Below are 23,655 nucleotides of genomic sequence, written 5' to 3' on the forward strand. Positions count from 1 at the left end.
CCGCCGCCGCCGCCGCTGCCGCCGTCGCCGCCCGCAGGCTGCGCGACCGCCGCCGCCGCCGCCCCGCCTCGGCCATGGACCTGTTCGGGGACCTGCCGGAGCCCGAGCGCTCGCCGCGCCCGTCTGTCGGTAAGCGGTGGCCGCCCGGCCGGCCGGCGAGGGGAGGGCGGGCGGCGGCGGCCTGGAGGCCCGCGGCGCCTGAGGCGGGCGGCGGGGCGGAGCGGGGGCGAGCGCGGCCTGCGCGGGGCCGGCGGCGGGCCTCCGCCATGTCTGCTGCGCGCGGGGTGGGGGCAGGCGCGGGAGCGGGCCGCCGGCCGCCGCGTCCTTTGTGTGCGGCCCGCACGTGCGGCGGCGGAGGGCGGCCCGGGCCCGCGCCGCCGGCCCCGCGGGCGTGACTGCGGCCGGGCTGCAAGTTCGGGCTGCAGGTGGCTTTGTGTTTACCCCCGACGCCGCAGCCAGCGCCGCCGTCATCCTTGGTGCGTCAGGCCCAGAGGGGAGCGCTCGTCCTCCGCGCTCTTACGATTTGACTTTTCGCAGGAGTTTTCTCTCGCGTCCGCGGCCCCGCAGAGGCAGCAGCACTAGCGCACGTGCGCTCGTCTGCTGCGCGCCGGGCCTGTGCGGGTGCGTGAGCTCCACGCACGAGCGGCTGGGACCAGGCCTTCGTTAGCGCGGCGTGTCCAGTGCGCAGGGCTCGCTGCGGGTTTGACTGTGCGGGACTTACTAGCACTTGCCCACGCAGGACGTTCAGCGGACGCTGCCCCGCAGGGCCGCATTTCTGAGCCTGTCTGGTGGCAGACGACCTGGGAAATTTTAAGAACAAGTTCAGATTTCCAGGCTCCCCTCCGTCCACTGGATCGGAAAGCCTCCAAGGTAGGGTCCTGAATGTGTGTTGTTAAATCCCCAGGGGATTTTGACCGGCCAGCTCAGCAGGAGTCTGGAGACCGAGGTTTTGGAAGCCACTGTTGGAGGGAACAGGAAGGGGACAAGATCCAGCCTTGGCTTGCAAAAAGAGCTTGTATCTGAATGCAAGTGATTGTGATTCCAACTGGCAAAGTTACGGACTGTGGGAAACGCGAGTGCCTGGGGGAGTGATGCTTGTAGTCCGTCCAGGAAGACTGCGGAAGGAGGCGGTGCTGGAATGGGGCCTCTGACGTGATTTGCAGAGATTCTAGGCGAGGGAACGGTGTGGGGGGACGTTCGGTCCTCTGGTTTGTGCGAGCATACCAGTGTGGAGGAGCGGTGAACTTGGGCCCTGAGGAACGGCTGGTCCTGCCCTGCACGGGGCTTGGGTTCTGCTTCTCAGGTGTGAACGGCCGGGCCAGCCTTTATGGAGCCGTTATACCCAGTAATGGCACTTAACTCTTGCCCACTTACCGTTCTGATGGTGCAGAAACATCTAAATAACTGTCTCTGAGCCATTCACTTGCTAAATTGTTCTAGTTGTGGGTAAAATTGTTCTACTTGTAGGTGAAAACTCTGGCTTTGTGTATGCAGTCTTTTTTTTTTTTTTTTTTTAACCCTGTCGATGGAGTATACCTTCTCTCTGAGTCTGTTTGGGGCAGAGTTTGGATTTGCAGATGTGCCTGTAAGCCTATCATTTAAAGAAAAAAATCTCCATTATTTTTTACCCGGAATTAATTTATCTGCTCAGGAGAAGGCACCCTTTATGAGATACAAAATCTGACAACTCCTGACTCTTACAAGCTGGTGTTTGGCAGCTTGCCACCGAACACAGTGAGTGGGGGGGGAGGGGGCGGGGGGCATCTCCAACCCTGCCTGGGATGCCAGGGGAGCAGGGGGGCTGCAGTGTTTAAACCCCTGTTCCCTGGAAAGTGGATTAGTGAACTGCTCCCTGCTTGTGGGAAGGGCACTGACGCTGTCACAGGGCCTGCTTGGCTGAGTGTATTTTTAAAAATAGCTTTAAAAACAAAGAAGGCATGCTTTCTGAATTTGTAGATGGCAGGAAGCTGAGCGGGATAAGTACTAAAGTGAGTGACAGAGTTGGGATCCAAAGTTATCTTGACAGGCAGTTAATACCAACAAAATGAGATTTAACAGGTTAAAACAATCATTTGAACAAGAACAGAACCTGGGGCACTTGGGTGGCTCAGTCAGTGACACGTCTGCCTTCGGCCAGGACCGAGCCCCACGTTAGCGAGGAGCCTGCTTCTCCCTCTCCCTCTGCTGCTCCCCTACTTGTGCTCGCTCTCTGTCAAATAAAATCTTAAAAAAAAAAAAAAAAAAAGAATCTGATTTCATGATCTTGTGAAAAAACTGTGATTTTTGAAAGACTAATTTAAATGCCATACTTTGTTTCAGAAAATCAATGATATTGGTTGATAAAATTAAAAATGGAGTAAATGAAAGGAAAATAAGGTTGGTTTCATAAAGTGGATGGGAAGATGAGCAAAACTGCACCATCGTGATCCTCACACATGATGTGCGGGTGCTCAGGCAGGGAGCAATAAAGACCTAGTCATTTTCACGGTCTCAGAGAAGAGTGGTTTTGGACATGTAATCAAACTGGTTTCACATCCACTAACTAACTGCCTTCTTCTGTGACTGTTCCCACATCTGTAAAGTAGGATTGCCGCCTCCTACTGTTAGCACGTGTTAGAGAGTACTACATGCTCGGTGCTTAGTATGGTCAGTGCTTAGTAGATGCTAGTGCTTAGATGTTAGTATATGAGCTGTTAACCTTACGGCTATTTAAAAGAAAAAACATGCACTCTTAACTGGATTTTGTGAGTGTCCAAAGGGAGGAACTTTCACACTGCTCAGATCACATCGAGTGTATTTTGTTCTTTGGTTTTTGTTTTAAACATTCCATCTAATGTTCCTGCCTGCGAGCCTCTTAATTTTTATCGTCTGAAGAAAAATGTAGAAGGAACGCATTAAATGGTTTCAGATTTTGTGTTAAATGAGTAGTTTTCACGCCAGCACTTATAGATTTGATTGCTGAGTGGCTCAAGTTTTTGTATATAGAGAGTTGACCTAAACGAGGAAGTATGCCCATATCAGACAGGAATGAAACTTCTCTGCTCTCTCATACTCCTAAAAGTGCTACCTTGATGTCTTTAAGATCAACAGCTTATACTTGATAATCCAAACAAGTTAAAGGTGTCCTGGTTTAAAGTCGCTCTGACAATAAGTTGGTTTCAGTTTTATAGGGTGGTTCTTTCACTTACAAGGTTGCTACACCGCTATACTTTAAAACTGATGGTCAGCGGGCAGAACTAAGTAAATTCTGCGTGGTAGGCCATCTTCAAAATATTTCTTTCCAGGGGCACCTGGGTGGCTCAGATGGTTAAGCGTCTGCCTTCGGCTCAGGTCATGATCCCAGGGTCCTGGGATCGAGTCCCGCATCTCCCCCTCCCTCTGCTTCTCCCCCTGCTCATATTCTCTCTCTCTCTGTATCTCTGTGTCTCGAATGAATAAATTAAAAAAAAAAAAATTTCTTTCCAGAAAAACCCTGGAGATCTAAATATAAAATAAAGGTTAAGATACTAGAAAAAAACACTAACTGTAAAACTTCAGGGGCAAGCAAGAAAAAACTCTTAAGAAATTAAAATGGATTTAACTATGTAAAAATAAAAATTTCTGCAGGGCAAAATACTACAAAAGCAAAAAAAAACAGAAAATAATTTTGTAGGGGCGCCTGAGTGGCTCAATAGGTTAAGTGTCTGCCTTCAGCTCAGGTCGTGATCCCAAGGTCCAGAGGTGGGAGCCCCACATTGAGCTTCCTGCTCAGCGGGGAGTCTATTTATCCTTCTTTCTCTCAAATAAATAAATAAAAAATTTTTTTGAATCATCTCTAATTTTTTAATAGCTCTGAGGGATGTGAACCCTCTTTTTTTTTTTTAAGATTTTATTTATTTGAGAGAGAACAAGCAGGTGGGAGGGGCAGAGGGAGAGGGAGAAGCAGACTCCCCACTATGCTTCGGGAACCTGATGCGGGGCTCGATCCCAGGACCCCGTGATCATGACCTGAGCTGAAGGCAGACACTTAACCGACTGAGCCACCCAGGCGCCCTTAAATAAATAAAGTCTTAAAATAAAATTTCGTACACATTACCAATGATCCCTAGTAAATGAAAGGTTTAAACACATGAGTAAGAAAAAGACAGGTAGCCCATTTGAAATTGTCAAAGGCTGTATCCTGACAGTTTATGGAAGAAGAAATGCAAATGACCAGTCAGCCGAAACCAGTGCTTAGCTTCCTCAGTCACTGAGGAAAGGAGTAGCAAATCACTAATGCATCATGTTTTCAGCCAGCAGATTAAAAATTTGCATCATGGTGGTGAAGATGGAGAGAAATGGACATTCTCATAAAGTGTGTTGGGGGTAGACATTACCACCACTTTTTGGAAACAGATTTGGACATCTGTCAGATTCAAACCACTCATGCTTTGACCTAGCGGTCTAGCAGATTCAGTAGGGATAGATGTCTAAGGTTGTTTACTGTGGCATTATTGTCATGCGAGAAACTGGAATCAGTCTGCATGCCCATCAGTGAGGGGACTGAACATGTGTGTGGCAGTGCCTCCCACACAGAACAGAACACAGCTGTTGGAAAGAGTAGTTAGACCCAGATGTGCTGGCCTGGAACCTGCCCGGAGGGCTTACATGAACAAGGGTATATGGAGAATGTGGTGTACAGTACGCTTCTGCCTCTTAAAAAGTAAAATGCATGTACACAAGTGCATCAGCTTAAAAGAAATTGGAACATGACACTCAGCTGTTACCCTACTTCCCCAAAGTCATACTTTGTCTAATTATTGCTGATGACCCCCATCACTTTGGATTACTCTTTATCCAAAATGGAATGTAAGGTTCTGGGTAATCAGATGTTTCCATTATAGCATCTATTACCTACAGATTTTTTTTTTTTTTAAGATTTTATTTTTAAGTAATCCCCACACACAGTGTAGGGCAAGAACTCACAACCCCGAGATCAAGAGTTGCGTGCTCTACTGACGGAGCCAGCCAGGCGCCCCACAGATTTTTATTTTTATTTTTTTAAGAATCCAAATACAGGGGCGCCTGGGTGGCTCAGTCGTTAAGCGTCTGCCTTCGGCTCAGGTCATGATCCCAGGGTCCTGGGATTGAGCCCCACATCGGGCTCCCTGCTCAGCGGGAAGCCTGCTTCTCCCTCTCCCACTCCCCCTGCTTGTGTTCCCTCTCTCGCTGTGTCTCTCTGTCAGATAAATAAATAAAATCTTAAAAAAAAAAAAAAGAATCCCAATACAAGTTATTATAAGTGATCCTTTCAATGATGCAAAAAGTATTCCAGAGATCAAGAATCTTGGGATTATCTTCAGAGGGTTGTCGGAGGGTTAAATGAGATGGTGTGTGGAGGCAGGGTGGCGCCTCGCAAGGGCTCGGACGGAAACAAGGATGCCTGGCTTTGCCTGCCCACTCTTCACCGGCTCTCCCTTAGTTCCACCTGATTGCCTCAGTCTCCTCATCAGTGAGGAACGGCAATAATAGTACTCACGTCATAAAACTGGTGTAAGGATTTAGTGCATTGGAAACACGAAGAGAGCCCTGGAACAGTGCCTGGCAGGCAGGCAGTATTAATTATTCTTAAGAGCCGTTTTCACTTGTGACCACCAAAAATGAGAAGATCTCGTTGTGTTTAATTGAAGTAGCACTCACAGTATTCCAGAGTGAGAAAGGAGAAGCGGGGAGGCTCATTTGATTCGGCACGAGGAAATGGGCCACTGTCTGGGGATGGTGCTCAGATCAGGGCACTATTTCAGAGTTGTAGCCGAAGGACAGAGGCCAGGCTGGTGCTAAGCTGGAAGCTCTGTGGTGACAAATGCTTGTAAGAGCTGAAAATGTATTACCTGGGAAGGAGGACTTTCCCCACTGGACATTGGCAAGGGAAAGACCTGATTTAGATGGGTAGTTTAATTTGGAAATTAAAATCTGACCTGACCCAGGGGTTGGTTGCTCTTCAGGTTGGCCTCCTCCCTGTAATGTTCTCTCTCCCCAAGAAGCCCGGCTCTCTGGCCCCACTGAACATAGTGTGCTTGCTCTGCATCGTGCCATACAGTTTTCAGTCTGTGAGGAGAATGGGCATTTGATGGTTAGACCCAGTTTGGTTTGGGTTCCTCTTGGAAGTGCCCTGCGAGAATATTAGGGATTCTTGTAGGAGGATTACAGAGTGAGTAAATGGTTGTTCTAAATGCCGTTTAATGTCCTCATGATGCTGCTGTTTGAATACCTCCGTAGAGTGTATATGTCACTTGTGAGGAAAATGAAAGTATTTGCAGTTACTTAGGCTGTTTGGAATCCTGAGGGATAACAGTATAATTTAATGGAGTAGACATTTCCCATTTTGAATTAGGGTGTAAAGCAGAAGAGTTGCTTTTTGTTAAATCAGGAATTTATAAGGTATTTAAGGTACTTTTGACCTAAAAACTCCTGAAGAAGTTTCTTTCCTTGGAGTTTCTAAATTTTAAATTAAATTTTTTTTATTATTTGTTTCTTTATTTATTTTTTAAGTAGGTTCCACACCCAGCATGGAGCCCAACACGGGGCTCAAACTCACGACCCTGAGATCAAGACCTGAGCTTCCCCAACTTAACCGACTGAGCCACCCAGGCGCCCCTAAATTTTTGTTTTTAGAAGAGTAGAATTGGGGGCGCCTGGGTGGCTCAGTTGGTTAAGCATCTGACTTTGATTTCGCCTAAGGTCAATGGTCTCAGGGTCATGGGATTGGCCTCTGTGGGGCTCTGCGCTCAGTGCTGTCTGCTTGTCCTTCTCCCTCTGTTCCTCCCACTGCTCGCATGCTTGTGCATGTGCGCTTTCTCTCTCAAATGAATAAATAAACCTTAAAAAAAAAAAAAGTTGAATTGATACCCAGCTCATTTCTACATAGAGGCAAAGGGTCGATATAGATGAGCCTTTTGGAGCATACAGTTGAACTGGTTTTTAAATGAGTACATTTCTGTACTTGAACTCTGAGGAACAAGAGGTGGGACAAACTTCATAGGATGGGAATGTGCACACCTACATCTTCAGCCCTTTGTTTCCCCCATTTCTTGTGTGCAGTCCCTATATTTAATAGCTTAAATAGAAATTTTGGGGAAAGCTGGAGAATGAAGAACGGTGGTTAAATTTTATGTGGAAAGGGACAATTGAATAAAAAACATTTAAGACCAGTCCTCTTGGTGTGTAAATCTTCAGGTTTTTAGATTTAAAAAATTTCCCTGGCTTTCTCCTGAGTTTATGTTGGAGTATCTGAAATTCCTCATTTTCTCCATAGGTAGTAATTAAGTGGGCACTGTGCTGGGGATGCCAAGTTCACGCAGATTTGCTTCCGTCAGCCTCTCACCTTCTCTGTGCTCATTGTTTGAGATTCTAGTGGGTGGTTCGTTCAGAATGCTATTGAAATCAGACTTTTTAAGACTGTAGATCTTTGGTCAGACAGAGATCCCTCTGTCTTTTGACGTTTTATCTTGAGGGACCAAATAATTGTTTTCTTGCTCTAGAACTAGTATATTTCTTCCCAGGATTCATTTTTTAAAAAAAAGGTTTTCAGTGTTTGCTACTTGCAGGAATGAAATTACCGAGAAAAATATTTGTTTTCCTCAGAATATCCAGTGGCGCCCATTGGGTCATGTTTCATTGCATTTATGTTGACTGTAACTGTTGGAAGCGAACGTGTGTGTTAAATAGCTACTGAGAAGATACTTTGTAGAATTTGGTACAGCTAGGAGGAGAAAATTTGAATAGCAAACATCTCAAAAGGCCTCCCCCTTTGACCACCTGTCCTGGCTGATGACCGACTGCTCTTTAAGCAGGCTCTCTGTGTTCTAGGCAAAGAAGCTCAGAAGGGACCTCTGCTTTTTGATGACCTCCCTCCGGCCAGCAGTACTGACTCAGGTACAGTCTTCAGGCTCTCCCAGGTGTGTGTCAACGTGTCATCCTGGGGTTGTAGTTGTCTGAATCTTTCTCCCTTTCCCCCATTTTCAACACACAGATGTTTTAGGTGTTGGACTGTCTTAAGTTTTGAATCCATGGCATCAGGTAAGGCAGAAAAATCCGCTAGTCGCTAGCCCTGAGGAACTGCGTAAAAATGTTGAGCAGTTTTCTCTGGTTCATTTGAGTGTTTATTTTATTAGCTGAAATAAGATTTAACTCTTTCAGGCAGATATTTGTTTCCTTTGAATTGAGAGGACCTTAAAATAAAATAGGTTCAAGACATTATTTACCGAAGTATGAGTTGCCACTGGATTGACACGAGAGGTTTTGAGTTTATTTCAATGACCTGCATTGGTGTCCTGGTGGGATGGATTCTGAAACTTAAGCCTCATCCAGCTTTTGTGGGCTCACTAAGTGTTCTGCTGTGTTTCAGGGTCAGGGGGACCTTTGCTTTTTGATGATCTCCCACCAGCCAGCAGTGGTGATTCAGGTAAGTGGTAGGGAAAAAATTCAGTGTGTTGATGAGAATAATACATACAAAATTTATTCTTATGTAAAATGTATTTGTTAATAGATTTTAACAGGGTTTAGGATGACATTAAGTACAGCATAAGATTTATTAAAATAAAAAATACATAGGCACCATCAGGTGGAAGCAAAAAGATCATATACTACGTCACTTTTTGGTGATTATTTTTTACTTGGAATTCAACCTCTTGCAAATAACTTTAAGAATTAAGAGTTCAGTCATTTACTTTGAACTTTGTTATTAACAACAACAACAACAAATCTCAGAGTATGTCTCTGCCTCTGTCCCTGACAAACTCAGATATATTCAGCAGAAGTATCTGAATATATGAAATAGTTACAACATGTTTAATATCCCTGAACCTGATAGTTTTCTCTTTTATGGCACTTACATTAAAAAGACTTTGATCTTAAGAAAATGAAATCTGAATGACACTGGTTTAGTGACTGGTACAGACCATGTGCAGGAATTTTCTTGAAATTCAAGACCTCGGTTGATTATTTTCAGTCAATCCTTACACGTTCTCAAGAATCTCTTTATTGATTTGATTTCATTTTTGTCAGGCCTATTAACATTGGTTGCACCTGTTCCTGTAAATGTGTTTTCCTCTTTACGTCCCAGTTAGGTAGAGGGAAGAGCAGAGCAGATTCCTGTCCGTTGTCACCGTGATGAATCTGTTACTCCATATGACTGAGAGCTTCTCACGTGGAATTCCCCCAAGTGGGGGCAGGGCAGGGGGCACAGGACAGAGGGAGGGGACGGTGGGGGATGCAGGCTGTCTGTTTTCATATGCAGTTATCTTCTGGTGTAAGAACCTTCCTTATGTCATCAAGTGAAACATTTGCTGCTTTTTAAGTAGATTTTTTTGTGTTATTAATTCATTACATAAAAAGCAGGATTAGTCTAGAATATGTAGATTAAATTAGTATACTTCCCGTATTTAGAAAAAGTTGTTATAATCATCTTACACAAGAATTCTCGGGTTTTCAGGCCTGTGGACCCATACTAAAACCGTACAGCATTCTCACACAGTTAAGGCTAAAACTATCCCAATAAAGACAGTATTCTTTTTTCTTAAGATTTTATTTATTTGGGGGAGAGGGAGCATGCAGGGGCAGGGGCAGAGGGAGAATCAGACTCTGAGCTGAGCAGGGAGCCTGACACAGGCAGGACTCGATCCCAGGACGCTGGGATCATGACCTGAGCCAAAGGCAGACGCTTAACTGACTGAGCCACCCAGGCGCCCCAAGACAGTATTCTTATAATGAAAGTTAATGTGTGCAAACAGGGCTTTTAACAGATTTAATAAAAGAAAGAAAATTGACCATAGCTATGTCTTAGTTCTTCATAGGGCAAAAGACAGTCAACTAGTAACAACTTAGAAGATTTCAGCACCATTATTAACAAGCTTGATTTTTTCGGATATAGAATCTAACCTTGCATCCAATATATTGGATTTCTTGAGAAGACATAGTCACCATTTACAAAAATCGACTACATTCTAGGCCATAAAGTAAGTCCCAACAAAGAATTGATTTCATGTACAGACCACATTCTCTGGCTACACTGTGATTCAATCAGAAGTCAACAACAAAGCTATAAAAATATCTGTTTTGCAAGTTAAAAGAGAGGAAGATTGTTTTACATACACACTGGGAAAGCTGGAACCGACAGTAAGTGACAGGCTACGGGAGAGACCTCTGGGGAAAGTGTATTGGAAACATCTGTGAAATTTTCCCTGTTAATGTGCCTGATTATGTGGGGCGGGACTTGTGTGTTAGGTTCTCCTGTTGCAGACGTCTGTCCTTTTGCAAGTAATTGACTCTTCTTGAGGGCAGGGATGTTTTCTTCCCTTCTTCCTCGGTGCTCAGAAATGTCTGGCAAACACTAGTTGAGTAACGGTTGCCTGTCTTCATACTGAAACGCAGAGAATAGAGCCCCTTTATTAGGACAGCGGCTGCCATGGGATACGTGATGACCCAGGCACCATGATAAATGCTTTACATACCTTGTCCCCATCGGTTTTAAAGTCACCTTCCAAGATGACAGAATTCTCCCTGTGTCACAGATGAAGAAACTTAAGTAGCTTGCCTCAAGGGCACACCTCCATGAGTGGCAGAACTGGGACTTGAAACGAGACTTTGCTCTGCCCAAAATGGGCTCGCACTGCAGGCGCTCTTAGCGTCAGCTTCGAGGACGGATTCGTCCCTCTACAAGTGTGGATGGCTTCAGCAGCCCTGTTTTGCCTTTCACGACACCAACAGTTCCTAAAGCCTGACATTTACCTCATGTTAACCCCCTTTTGGCACTTACTTTTTTTTTTTTTTTTAAAGATTTTATTTATTTGAGAGAGAGAGAATGAGAGAGAGTGAGCACATGAGAGGGGGGAGGGTCAGAGGGAGAAGCAGACTCCCTGCCGAGCAGGGAGCCCGATGTGGGACTCGATCCAGGGACTCCAGGGTCATGATCTGAGCCGAAGGCAGTCGCTTAACCAACTGAGCCACCCAGGTGCCCCACTTACTACGTTTTGACTTGTTTAGGATGTGTCACTTGGCAGATTTTGGAAACTTCCCTGTTTACAAATAAAAGCCTGTGGCTCTGAGACACCATGTGTGTGCAATGGGGTCCTCCCCGCTGGTTCCCCGGGCGCGCTGCCCCGCCCTCGAGGTCGTAGTCGTGACCACGGCACCTGCCTCTCTGCCCCTACTCACGCGCCACATCGTGTGGTGTCCCGGGTCGGGGGTGGGGCCTGGTCTGGGGGCTTCCCTGCCAGTCTATAGCTCTGTCTCTCTCTGGCTTTGCCTTGTGTCCAGGTCCTCTCGACACGTCGATGTCCCAGACGGTAAAGAATGAAGAGAAAGGAGCAAAGAGAAAAGCCCCCGAAGAAGAGAAGAATGGCAGTGAAGAGCTTGTGGAAAAGAAAGTTTGTAAAGGTTTTCAGACAGTTTGAAAACAAATGTATTAGACTTCATATTTTAAAACAACCCAGAGCAAAATCGAGCTCCGCTTTCTGATTTATGGCGCTTCCTTTTTGTGTCTATATTTAAGAAGCCAGTAGGGTTCCCTTTTTGCAAACAGATTGCCAAATTTACTTTTGCCTCCTCTCTTTACTTGCCCCATTCGTGTGTGATCCTACCTTTGGTCAGATACAAAACCTACATTTGTTCCTCGAGGGTGAAAACACCAGGTGGTTTTGACTTTACCTTCTCTAGTGAACAGTTAGCTTATTGAGCACCCACTTTCTCTCTGACTCCCTGTTGCTGTTCACGCCTGTTGATGAGCACCTTGAATTCTGTGACTAGCTTAGTAGGCAGCGTCCCAAGAGAGAGCCTGAGGCTGGAAAAAGCAGTTGGAATTTGTCATCAGCTATGTAACTTGTCAGAGTAGAGAAGAAATGAGAGGTATCCGTTAGAGAGAGGTAGCTGTGGGTGCTCACGCACTGTACCAGCCCACTTCGTCCCATGCCGCAGAGGTGCGAGAGGGTTACTAGCTCGCTATAAGGACGGGGTCTTCAGCTTAGCTCGTCGCTGCCCTTAGCTCGGGAGTACGATGCCTGCCAGCAGCGGCTCTGTAAAGTGTTCATTTCAGTAGTTACGTGGCCCTGCGGTGTCTGCAAACAAACGTAGCCTAGCTGTTAAATATAAATAGACTGCTGTGCCTCCGGTGGGCTCTTTCATCCTTCTCTTCCTCAGGCAGAGTAGAAGCAACTGTCTTACCATTTGTTCAAGTTCTTTACCAGCCTCAGGCATGGAAATCGATATTTTCAGATGTCCAACAGGGCATTTGGGGTAAACTCTACTTGCATTTCCTTAAACTCGGAATTTTTGTGCCCTCAGTAGTTACCGACAAGACTAGATGTGCACATAATTCCTTGCCCGGTTCGGGATGACCGCACATTCCTTGCTCTGGTACTTCGACCTAATGCCTTGGCTGGCGCTGTCGGTTACTAACGTACTGTCATCTGTTGCCTCCTCTTTGCTGTTCAGCCTTTGAGAGACTGTCTTCGTCCAACAGTGGTCTGATTTTAGTTCCAGCTGGGGAGCTGGGGAGCTAGATGGCTTGAGGGTACAGCTTCTTTATGTGCACAGTTAGGACATTACTGAGTAAAACAGCCAGAGTTCCCTCTCATTTGCTCTGGGACTAGGGCTTCTGGAGGGAAGAGCACAGTTTTGTATTGGCTTTTTGTTCTCTTTTCCTTAGCCTCCTCAGTGATCTTCGGTTTGAAAGGCTATGTGGCCGAGCGGAAGGGCGAGCGGGAGGAGATGCAGGACGCCCACGTCATCCTGAATGATATCACGGAGGAGTGTAGGCCCCCGTCGTCCCTCATGTGAGTGTCCATGCTCCGACAAGCCTGGTTGGCACAGAAGTCTCTGTTCTGACTGGGTGGTTGGACCGTGTTCAGTTGTATTTACTGGAAAGAATGGCTTATCGATGGGACTGCTTGGTTTGGGGTCAGGGGTTCTTAGCTGGGGTTGATTTTGCACACTGCTGCCCCTCCCTGACATTTTTGGGTGTCACGTGGAGGGGTGTGCAACTGGCATCCGGTGGTTGGGGGGTGCTTGGGATGCTGCTAAATATCCTACAGAGCACAGGACAGCCCTGCAGCAGAGAATTGTCCAGCCCCAAATGTCCTTCCTGCCAAAGCTGAGAAACCTGTTAAACGGGAAAGGAGTCTCCACATTGTGGGTCTTTGGGGTGTGGTATTCTTCATCAGTATCTGAAGAGCTTCCAGCAGAGAATATTCTTATTCTGTGAGCCAGTAGGTAGAGTGGAAAGCTGCTAATTACAGCTGCACATGGGGATCAAGGAGAGCTAGCGTAATAGGGCCCAAAAAGAGAAGGAAAAGCAGAAATGGCATCAAAGAGAAGAAAAACGGGGAAAATTTCCCTGCAACTGCACAAACTAAAATGAAGCCTTTGGATAAGCTTTAGGCATGGAGGGAAACCACCAGAAGGTAGGACATCAGGGTATGTCCTACCAAGGTAAGTGAACGTGCATTACATTTACACATACTGTGAGGTGTCTACTATATAATTACATAATCCGTATGCCACCAGGTTTCCATAATCACGTAATGTGTAGGTTACATTCAGTAACTGACACCAGGTGGCCATTAACATGCAGTGTGCTGAGCCATTGGTGCCAGAGGCCTTTGTCCAGTTGAGGAAGTAAGGTCTCTGCAGGGGACCTGGTCCTCCGCGGAGGGGACTGTGTATGTACATGTGCTCACTGTTGTTAGGCTGCCCTTGCTCACCTGGAGTGTGCTCTGGGGTTACTTTTGAAGCCAGGAAAGGGACTTCTGGAGAGCCCCAGGGGAGGGGACCTCACTGGGATCACTGAACCGTACTGAGCAAGTACCATGCATATGAGAACGGTTCAGGGTTAGGAACCAGAGGAAGTTGTTTTTTCATGGCTCAGGATGTCTCCGTTGAAAAGGAACTCAAACCATGTTTGAAAAAGCAGCTCTGCACAGAAAATGTCATTTCTCATAGGCATTTTTGTTCGTTCTTCTCAAAACAGTTCAAATCATGAATGACATTTGTTCCATATATGCACATTTTCTGGCAAAATTTGGAAGGGGAATAGGGATAAGAGTGGTGAGATAGGCCTCGAGAATTAGATGTTGGATCAGTCTGAGCAGCAGTTCTGGAATTACCCTCTGCTCTCTTAGATGTTTTTTATTGTCTTGGATCAGTAACTGTTTTATCAGTGTGTTAGCTTATAAAACTAAATCCAATTTAAATAGAAAAAAGTTCTAGTCTTCAGTGAAAGATCAGTTAATAGATCTTGATTTTTGAAAAAAAAATGTGAGTCTTCAACTTTTTTTAAATTATTATTTTTAAGTAATCTCTGTACCCATTGTGGGGCTCAAACCCACAACCCGGAGATCAAAGAGTCGCACACTCTTCTGACTGAGCCAGCCAGGCACCCCTATTTTCATGGCATTTTTAAATTAAAAGTTAAAAAATTTGGGGCGCCTGGCTGGCTCAGTCGGTAGAGCGTGCAACTCTTGATTTCAGGGTCGTGAGTTTGAGCCCCATGTTGGGTGTAGAGATTACTTAAATCAGTGAATTTAAAAAAAAAATAAAAATGAAAATACCATCAAAGTTACTTCAGCATTTGTCTCAGTTAATGCTGTGTCCTTTTTTCTCATTTGTGACAATATGGTGTCTTTACCAGGGGACATCCTCTGTCTTGTGAATGCTCACTGTTTTGAGAGAAGATTTAGAGGCCTTGGGACGCCTGCGTGGCTCAGTCAGTTAAGCTCAGGTCATGATCTTGAGGTTCTGGGATCGAGCCCCAGGTCAGGCTCCCTGCTTAGCGGGGAGCCTGCTTCTCCCTCTCTCCCCCTCCCCCACCCACGTGCGCATGTGCACTCTCTCTCGTAAATAAGATTAAAAAAAAAAAAAGGATTTAGAGGTCTTAGTGGAGAGGCGTGATCTTTGTGAAAATCTCATTAACCGTCAGTTCATTCTTCCAGTACCCGGGTTTCATATTTCGCTGTTTTTGATGGTCACGGAGGAATTCGAGCCTCAAAGTTTGCTGCACAGAATTTGCATCAGAACTTAATCAGGAAGTTTCCTAAAGGTAGGACTGAGAACTAAATTGGTTTGTGTCCATCTTGGTGTTTTTTGTTTGTGTAAATCAGGAAGATAAGCCACATTGGAAAGAATCCTTAGTGGCTCTCTGAAGGTGGGGCCGAGGAGAGTGGGCTCTGGGGTGAGCAGGTGGTGGCCGAGTAGTGTGCTGGCCTAGGACTTCGTGTCTGCGTGATGGCACATTGTGTGGAATGTTTGTGTAGGAGTGTGTATTTGGGAGACTGTAGACCAGACTCAAATGAGCCTGCCTTGCAGGCGAGGAAGTAGAGATGTTCTTGGTCACAGTACAAAAACAAAATGGCAGCAAGAGGAGAATTTCCTCTTAAGAGTTTGTTGTCTTGTTTTTTCTGTAATAGGAGATGTAATCAGTGTAGAGAAAACCGTGAAGAGATGCCTTTTGGACACTTTCAAGCATACTGATGAAGAGTTTCTTAAACAAGCTTCAAGCCAGTAAGTGTGACCACATAAAGATATGTGAGTGGTGGGTATGTGTTTGTGTGTGGTTTTCCTTAAACGCATTTTAGATCTTCTTTTAGCCGAGTGTTAGTGCTCACTGTCTGAAAAGTACCTAGCACTGAGTAAGCTCTCATAACTGTAACTGAATCTGAAATAGTAAAAAAGAAAGTTCTTGAGAAACTTGCCACGTTGACTGACCAGTCAGCTCTGGAGTGCATCTCGAAGTTGCTGGCATGTTGGTGGTGACTGGACTTCCGACGTGTCTCCCTGCAGGAAGCCTGCCTGGAAGGATGGCTCCACCGCGACGTGTGTTCTGGCCGTGGACAACATTCTCTATATCGCCAACCTCGGAGATAGTCGGGTGTGTGCTAGTCGGGTGGCCCGCGAGTGTGCAGCAGGATGGACGTGCCGGCGGGGGTGAAGTCTGTCTTGTGGGGCTGCTGCCGGGGCCTCTGCAGAGTCGACGATCCGGGTGGGGGACCGGCAGCCACGCTCGAGGCAGTTTGTTCTCTGGCACACTTACGCCCTGGGCAGTGTGTGTGCACGCCTGTCTCAGGGCTGTGGGCCATTGGTGTGCAAGGCGCTTAAGTATTTCCCAGCTGCGTTTCTCTGACCTCAGACAGTAACCCTTGCCTCCCAAAGTCATTGTGATTTCAGAAAAAGTCAAAAGTAGTTGGAGAAGTGCTAGGCGATGTGCCATTTGTCCAGAGCCCAGGCCACATGGCCAAGGGAAGAAAACCCAGTTTCCCACTGTGACATGTCCCGTGGTGACACCTGTGTCCCAGCCCCAGTTGTGGGGAGTGACTTCAGGCTGGAGGGCGGCACCCTACAGTCAGGGCTCCCTGCTCCCCTTCAGAACCTGACGGTCATTTCCATCACCTCTTGCAGCGAGTCTTGCGCTCCGTCAGTAGTCACAGTGCCGAAGTGACCCTTCCCACGCTCAGGCGGCGTCTGCTGATCTGCTGCTCCCACCCCCATCACAGAGTGGCTTCTAAATAAATGCCCGGCCCTGGGGGTGCAGCAGTGAACATCACAGGCAGTCCCTGCACAAGTGGGTCTTATATTCTGGTGATTTTCTAATAGATGATCCCAGGTGCACATGTGTTTAGGCTAAATAACGTAACAAATAACATGTAAAATCAGCCCAAAAAAAGCCTCTGGAGTCAGATCCGCATTGCTCTGCTGGCTCTGCTCCTGGCTCTGCTCCTGGCTCTGCTCCGTGACTGTAGGCACGATACCCATTCTCCAGGCCTCGGCTTCCTTCTCTGGAAATCTGAGGTTTTCCCGGAAGTCCCCATGCAGCAGACATGACGGTGGGGCGCATGGAGGCCAGTGTAGTCGGCGCCCTCTGCCCCCATGTCTGCCTCCTGTAGACTCATGGGATAGTGCCACTTGGAGGGGCTTTGACCCTCGGCAGGGGCCTCCCTTCTGTGTCACAGGCGAGAAGACAGCAGCCCATGGGGGAAGGGCACGGTGCTCAGCCAGCGGTGCGAGCTCCAGACTGGAGACGCAGAACAGGGCTTCTCTCCCTGGCTGCCGGGACGCTCCTCTGCTGCTTGAGCCTCTGAACTCGTGTTTGTCAGCAGGAGGTGGAATCTGAAAGTCCATGGTTAAGCTTTGTCTTCAGCTGGCGACTTTGAGTTTCCTGACTGTTGTAATCTCCATGTTCCCAGGCAATCCTGTGTCGTTTTAATGAGGAGAGTCAAAAGCATGCAGCCTTAAGCCTCAGCAAGGAGCATAATCCCACACAGTACGAAGAGCGAATGAGAATACAGAAGGCTGGAGGAAACGTCAGGTGACGGGGACTGGCGGGCACTCCGGGGAGGTGGGCTGTCCCCTGTGGGAGTGGTCGGGTAGAACCTTCCATGTGATGCAGTCTGCAGCGAGATGAGACTGTCCGAGGTCTAACCTGGAGAAGCAGGTGAATGGATGTTGTAGGATTTCACATTATGTCCAAGTGGGAGCAAAAGAGGGTACCGGAAACATGGCTCCCTGCATCTGCAGAAGAGGAAGCCTGCCTCAAATTCAAGTTCTCCATCTGCAACATTTTCTCTGTGACTAGGAACTTTCTTAAATACTACTCTGAATAAGCTACAGTTGTAGGCAAATTCTCCAGAGAGAAAATCTGAAGTGGTGAAGACAATAGGTCTTTGTAGCGCGTGCTGAGCATCCCTGGGCTTCCTGGCACAGGGGGCCCTGCCTGGCTGGCTCTGTCTGCGGCCCCAGTTCACCTCTCCGGGTGTCTCTGACGACCGCATGCCTGCCCTGGTTTAGATCTGCCGCGTCCCTGAGGTAGCTGCTGGAGGCGAATGTCTTTTCTGTACCGCAGGAGAATTCCCCTTCAAGGACGTTGTGCTAGGAGTTTGGCCAGAGTGTCTTCTGGTTCATTTTACAGCTTGACCATTAGGATATTATGTTCCGTTGGGATGAGAGAGCAGTAAGGTATCCGTGTAAGATTGTAGTTGCTTGTCCTTGGAACGGCAGCTTCGTCCCCATCGTTCACTGTGGCTAGCCGGGTTCAGGCCGGTAGTGCCGAGGGCTCTCTGGGGAGCAGTCAGAACTCTGAGTTTGTTCAGAAGTTTCTTAGAACTTTAAAATTCTGCTTTTGCCTGAACTCTGTGGAGAGATTTTGACATTGACAGTCTTATGGCTGGCAGTTATTTTCTGTTTCCCAGTCTGCACAAAATTAAGAGCAGGGTTTGGGTGCCTTAGAGACGTGACTGGACGGTGCGGCTCACGATGGGCCCCTCACGGCAGGAGGGCTGGGGGCTCCGAGCAGCAGGGCCAGGCTCTGGTCTGTCCCTCACCGGAGGCCTGGGCTGGCCTGCTGGGTGTTTTTCTCCACGCCCTTCCACTTGTGTCATTAAAGCATTCGTTTGAAAGTTTTTCGGAAAAAAATTGAAAATAGTAAAACATCAACCGCCTGGATTCAGTAGTTAACGTTTTGCCCTATTAGCTTTGTGTGCGCATGTGAGGCCGGCCTGTGTGAAGGTTGGTCGCAGACACAGCCACGCGGGAAGGAAGGACTCCGGGGGTTGGGTTCTCGCCCGCCTCGTCTAAATTCCTGTTCCCCCACCTACTTGTAGCGTCTTTGAACCCAGCGTCCGGCTTACCTCCTCCCACTTACCGTGTGGCACAGTCATCCTTGGCTGCACTCGGGCTGGCCGGGGGGGAGGCCGGCGGTCGTGTGGGGTCACCAGTGGCCCGTTTGCCTGCATTTTTCGTGGGTCATTGAAGTGGCTTGTGTGCATTTCCTCTCCTCTGGAAGCCGGGCCTGAAGGACTCAGAGTGCGGTCAGCTTGTCCTGCCGTGCTCTGAAATACAGATGGCTGGCTTCTCCTGGGTCTGCGGTTCCGTGAACTCCCGCTGTCCCCTGTCCCTCCAGCAGGGCGGGGAGCACGATGCTGGCTTCTGTGGTGCGGCTCAGGAGTCGTTCGTGTTCTCTCTACCGGGTTGCGGCACGAACGGGTGTTTGGGACCTGCCACTCAGTCTTGTTGAAACAAGCCAGCTTCGTGACTCGGGTTGGGGGGGATCCACGCCCAGTACCTCGTCACTTGGTCACTGAAGGAGCCCTTCGTTGGGTTCTCACGGTGCTTGTGCTTGGCGCTGCTTCCTGAGAGTCGCCCCACCCTTTGGGCTTCGGCTCTGCTCCTGAGTCCTCTGGCCCCTCTCGCTGTTCCTTTCACTGATTGTACTTGAGAAGACTGCTCGGCTGTCCGTAGATGCCAGCGGGTCTGTGCCCACTGGGAGGGTGACTTTGTGGCCGCGTTGAAGTGCCGGCGGCCAGGCTGGATCCTGACCCCAAAGCGCAGCCCAGGCCAGGCCGGCGTTTCCTACCACACACGTCCATCCGCCTCGCCTCTCCAGAGCTCTCGTCCGTTGGGGAAACCTCCACAGACTTCCACGAACAGTGTTGGGGTTTGCCGAGCACTCAGGTCCCTTGTTGTGTGGCTTCTCTGGTTTCACACGTGAAGGTCTGAGGGCCTGCGAGCTTGCAGCTGCCCGAGCTCGCGTAGCACATAGGCCCGCCAGAACTGTTCTTGGGGGCACCGAGCCGGGGCTCTCTCCCCTGCTCAGAGAACCCTGATGACACGCATCCTGTTTAGAGGTCGCCTCCCCATTCTGGATGCCTCGTTTAAAAATAGAACGGGTAGAAGTTGAATGTGCAGAATACTACAATTAATCCAGTTTAAAGTGAATCCTATCCATTCTGCTTCAGAATCTGGGACTAGTTGCTTCCAGGGGTTTTCCAGGTCTGAATTGGTGTAAATACAAATCCTTCTAGTCTAGTCCAGCCGTTCTTATCCTGGCTGCGTGCTCAAATCACCTGAAGGAGCTTTAGGACACAAACAAAACAGAAGCAAAGCCAGGCCCCAGCCCAGTCCCGTCAAGTCCAGCCTGGCTGCGGGCAGATCAGCGGGTTAGGCTGCGGGCTGCTCCGTCAGGGTGCTGCGGGGCTGGGGCGCCGAGGACAGCAGGGACGTTCCTGATCTAGGGCGGTGACGAGCAGCATGAAGTGCGCAGGGACAGCGTGCTGGTTAATGATGCAGCCCCCACAGGCTCCATCCCTCGCTCTGCCTGGAAGTCTCGTGAACCCGCGATCTGTCAGATGGAGTCTTTGTGTTTCCCTCATTTTAGGGATGGTCGTGTGTTGGGTGTGCTGGAGGTGTCACGCTCCATCGGGGACGGGCAGTACAAGCGCTGCGGGGTCACCTCGGTGCCGGACATCAGACGCTGCCAGCTGACCCCCAATGACAGGTAGCAGTGCCCCAGCAAAGGCGCGGGGTCTTGTTCTCTTCCCGACTTGTAGTGTGGATCCTGAGCCTGGTGTGGGTGGGGGAGGCCCTGTCAGGGGCACTGCCCGGGCCTGGCGGGGCAGGACGGACAGACCCAGGGGCTCCCCAGTCCGGTAGGCGAGGGTACACGTGAGTGGGCGATTCCGGCACCGTGTGTCAGGGGAGTGTGGGGTGCTCTGGGAGACTTGGGCCACATCCCTGTGGGAGGAAGGAGAAGGGCCCTCCGGCAGAGGGAAAACCCACAGAGCCCTTATGGTGGGACAGTGGGACAGAAGGCCGGGCAGGTGCCAGTCCTGGACAGTGATGGAGGAGTGACAGCAAGGTGCTCTGGGGACGGGTTGGGAAGGGTCCTGAGTCCCGCGCTGAGGAGTCTGAATTTTAGCTCATGCTTGCTGGAGAACCAGGGGTGGTGTTGAAGCAGAGCCGGGCTAGGTGGAGAAAGAGGTGGCCGTGCTCAGCTGCCCACGGAGATGGCGCCCTGCCTGGCCACAGCCAGGGGACGCCCTCAGTGAGGAGCCCCTGCTAGGCCTGCCCCCTGTGCTGTGCGAGGGAGCCTCCCCCTGGCCCTGCCTGCTCGGCCTCTGCCCAGTCTCCACTCGTGCCTCTGGCCCACGCGGCCGCTGTGCTCTTACCAACCTTGGGGGCCTGGGACGCTTCCACCAGCCCCTCTGGTTCTCTGAACCCCGGGCCCCCTGTTGTGTGCACTGTGCGAGCGCCCCTGCTTGGGGTCGTCGTCGTGGGTTTGTGGGACGGGTCGCTCGGGGTCTGTCACCAAACTGGAGGGGGCGGGAGCCTGCCCAGCCTTGTGCCTACTGGGTTCCAGGCACAGCGTGTGATCAGTATTTTTGGATGAGTGCCCCTCAGAGGAGGAAAACCAGGACCTGGGTGTGAGAATGAGCAAACAAGGAGGATTCTGCCTCAATACCGTGGGGAAGCTCATGTCTTAGCCTTCGAGTATTTATCTCATCTCCATCGTCATGCTGTTTTATGAAGTTTGCTGCCACGGCCCGTTTATATTTCTCGTCCGTGCTGTAGGTTCATTCTGCTGGCCTGTGACGGCCTCTTCAAGGTCTTCACGCCAGAAGAAGCGGTGAACTTCATCCTGTCCTGCCTGGAGGTAAGAGAGCTCACCAGCGAGGACCAGCTGTGGGAGCTGCGCTTGGGGTGCGGGCCTGGGGCGGTTTGCCCGGTGAGCTCCCCCGCAGGGACTCACTGCCTTGCTCTGACGGTGGCTGGGGAACAGCGCCGCCTCGTGGAGATGGCGTCTCGGAGGGTGACAGGGGACCCTCTCCTGCCCGCTAGGATGAGAAGATCCAGAGCCGGGAAGGGAAGCCCACCGTGGACGCCCGCTACGAAGCTGCCTGCAACAGGCTGGCCAACAAGGCGGTGCAGCGGGGCTCGGCGGACAACGTCACTGTGATGGTGGTGCGGATAGGGTCCCCGTGAGGGCTGGCGGGGCAGCGAGGGCGCGGCGGGGCCGGGAGCGCGGCATGGTATTGACTTCACAGGTTCATCGTGTGTGTGTGCACATTCTGTGTGTTTCGTGTACTCCTGTGGGACTCCCATGGTTGTAAATAAAGGTTTCTTTTTTTTTTCCTAGTGTTTTATTTTATTACTTTTGAGCAATTCTTGACCCTTCAGGGGTTGTGTGTGTTTCTGGATACGCTCTGGGTCTTCCTTACTAAACCATCGTTGGCATCTCGGATTGGCCCGTGACAGGGACCCACCGGCTGCTTAGTGTGCAGCGTTTTGTAGTTCCTGGCACCTTTCCTGTGCTCTCTTGCTCTTGAAATGACCCTGGTTGGGGAAGTGGCATTGTACGGGGAGGAGACTGAGGTAGGAACCTGCCCAGACGGGCTGTCAGAGCCAAGGAAGGCTACGTAAACGTTGCGCAGGATGCGAGGCTTCGCTGGGGGACGGGACGGGATACGAAGCTGCTACTCTCTGGCGTAGTGGGTCTCGGGCAGGCCTTCCCAGAACGGCATGGAATTCGGCTGCCTTCAGATTCAGCCCCACTGGTAGTAGATGCGGTGTGTGGCCAAGGACTGTGGAGCGCCGGCGTGCCTGGGACTGGCATCTGGATGCCGTGGGTGGGAAGCGGGCAGGCTCCTGCTTTGAGCAGTCAGGCTGCCGTCCGGGAATGGCCTCTGAACCCCAGCTTCCAGTTTCAGGAACGTGTGCTCCCTCTGCCCTGTGCCGGGCTGAGGCCGGTCTTTGCGGGGACACTTGGAAGGGGGACCCTTGTGGTAAAGATGTTAACAAGTGCGTAACTACCCTGTATACAAGAATAAAGTACTTCTCGAGTCCTAGTAGAAAACAGGTCACACGGTCGCTGTAATCGTATTTCAGTAAAGCGGCTCCTAGGCCTTGTGTAGAGTTTGCCGCAGGATGATGAAAGTTTCTAAAACCTTGCCTGGGAAGAGGCTGTTTGCTAATGCTCTCGGGCCCCCACCCAGCTCACGCCTTATCGCCCCTTCAGCTCCGTTAGCAGAGCTGAGTCCCTGCTGCAAGCACCTCGGAAGCGTTCTGAGCACGCCCTTCCCCAGTGTGGAGCACAGGTTCCATCCCTGACCTCGCACGGCGGGCACCCCTGAAGAAAGGACCCCGGCATCCCAGAGCCGGGAAATAGGACAGTTGATTCAGTCCACATCTCCCCACCACAACCCAGGCGCCCCTAACTCCCTGAACACCACCGTCCCAGAGCTGGGGGTGGCTTCGCGTGGAGGCTTCCCTGGCAGGCCCCCACCCCTGCCATGGTCTTCACATGGTCCAGGGCCCCCCTGGGGCGGGAGGCCACCCTCCACCTCCCCTCCCCCAGTCCACTGCTCGCCATCCGCAGTGGGTCTGGGTGAAATGATGAAGATCCGTTATTTTAAGGTTTGCCCTTTGTTTTTATAACTCTGGATAGTCGCGTAGCATGAGAACTCTGAAGTACTTGAGCATCTCATCCAGTCAGTTATATATATAAATACATTCCATCTGGCAACATTATACAATAAATACTTCAACAAATTGTGGTATAATACACTTAGGTTGAGCAAAGGAAAGATCTGTGGCTTTTTCAAGGGTGAAGGAGAACTTCTTTGAAGTATCTGCGCCCGCTGGGTGCAAAGTGAAATCCAGAGAAGGGTGTGGCCCCACAGCCCTTATCAGAGTGCTTCCCGGTAGGGCGGGTTCGGGCCCTACTGAGAATCGCACCGGGCCTGCCAAGGGCACCACGTGGCTCCCTACGTGTGGGGCGCCTGGGCCCCCCCCAGGCCGGGAGGGAGGGAGAGAGGGAGTGGGCTCTCAGTGGAGAGGGACGCTGTGGGCTCTGGGGGTCCGGCAGACCTGGCCGCAGTC

General features: G+C 49.8%; 1 protein-coding gene across 3 annotated transcripts; it reads left to right on the forward strand.

The window, feature by feature from the left end:
• The first annotated feature begins 2 nt into the window (after nucleotides 1-2).
• On the forward strand, nucleotides 3-21,908 carry ILKAP (ILK associated serine/threonine phosphatase). Of its 3 annotated transcripts, none has more exons than XM_081813321.1 (12): nucleotides 3-129; nucleotides 7,828-7,893; nucleotides 8,366-8,422; nucleotides 11,275-11,394; nucleotides 12,662-12,788; nucleotides 14,943-15,049; nucleotides 15,417-15,510; nucleotides 15,790-15,877; nucleotides 17,190-17,311; nucleotides 20,156-20,275; nucleotides 21,349-21,430; nucleotides 21,616-21,908. In XM_081813321.1, the coding sequence occupies exons 1-12, from the start codon at nucleotides 75-77 to the stop codon at nucleotides 21,757-21,759; spliced, it is 1,182 nt and encodes a 393-aa protein (XP_081669447.1). In that variant the 5' UTR covers nucleotides 3-74; the 3' UTR covers nucleotides 21,760-21,908. The 3 variants fall into 3 exon arrangements, with proteins under 3 accessions (XP_081669447.1, XP_081669449.1, XP_081669448.1); XM_081813322.1 differs by lacking the exon at nucleotides 3-129 and adding an exon at nucleotides 7,991-8,037 and having other exon boundaries at nucleotides 7,837-7,893; XM_081813323.1 differs by lacking the exon at nucleotides 3-129 and having other exon boundaries at nucleotides 7,828-7,916.
• Nucleotides 21,909-23,655: the final 1,747 nt, after the last annotated feature.

The sequence above is a fragment of the Leptonychotes weddellii genome, chromosome 3 (genome assembly GCF_054177405.1).
Source record: "Leptonychotes weddellii isolate Sample4059 chromosome 3, ASM5417740v2, whole genome shotgun sequence".
NCBI lineage: Eukaryota > Metazoa > Chordata > Mammalia > Carnivora > Phocidae > Leptonychotes > Leptonychotes weddellii.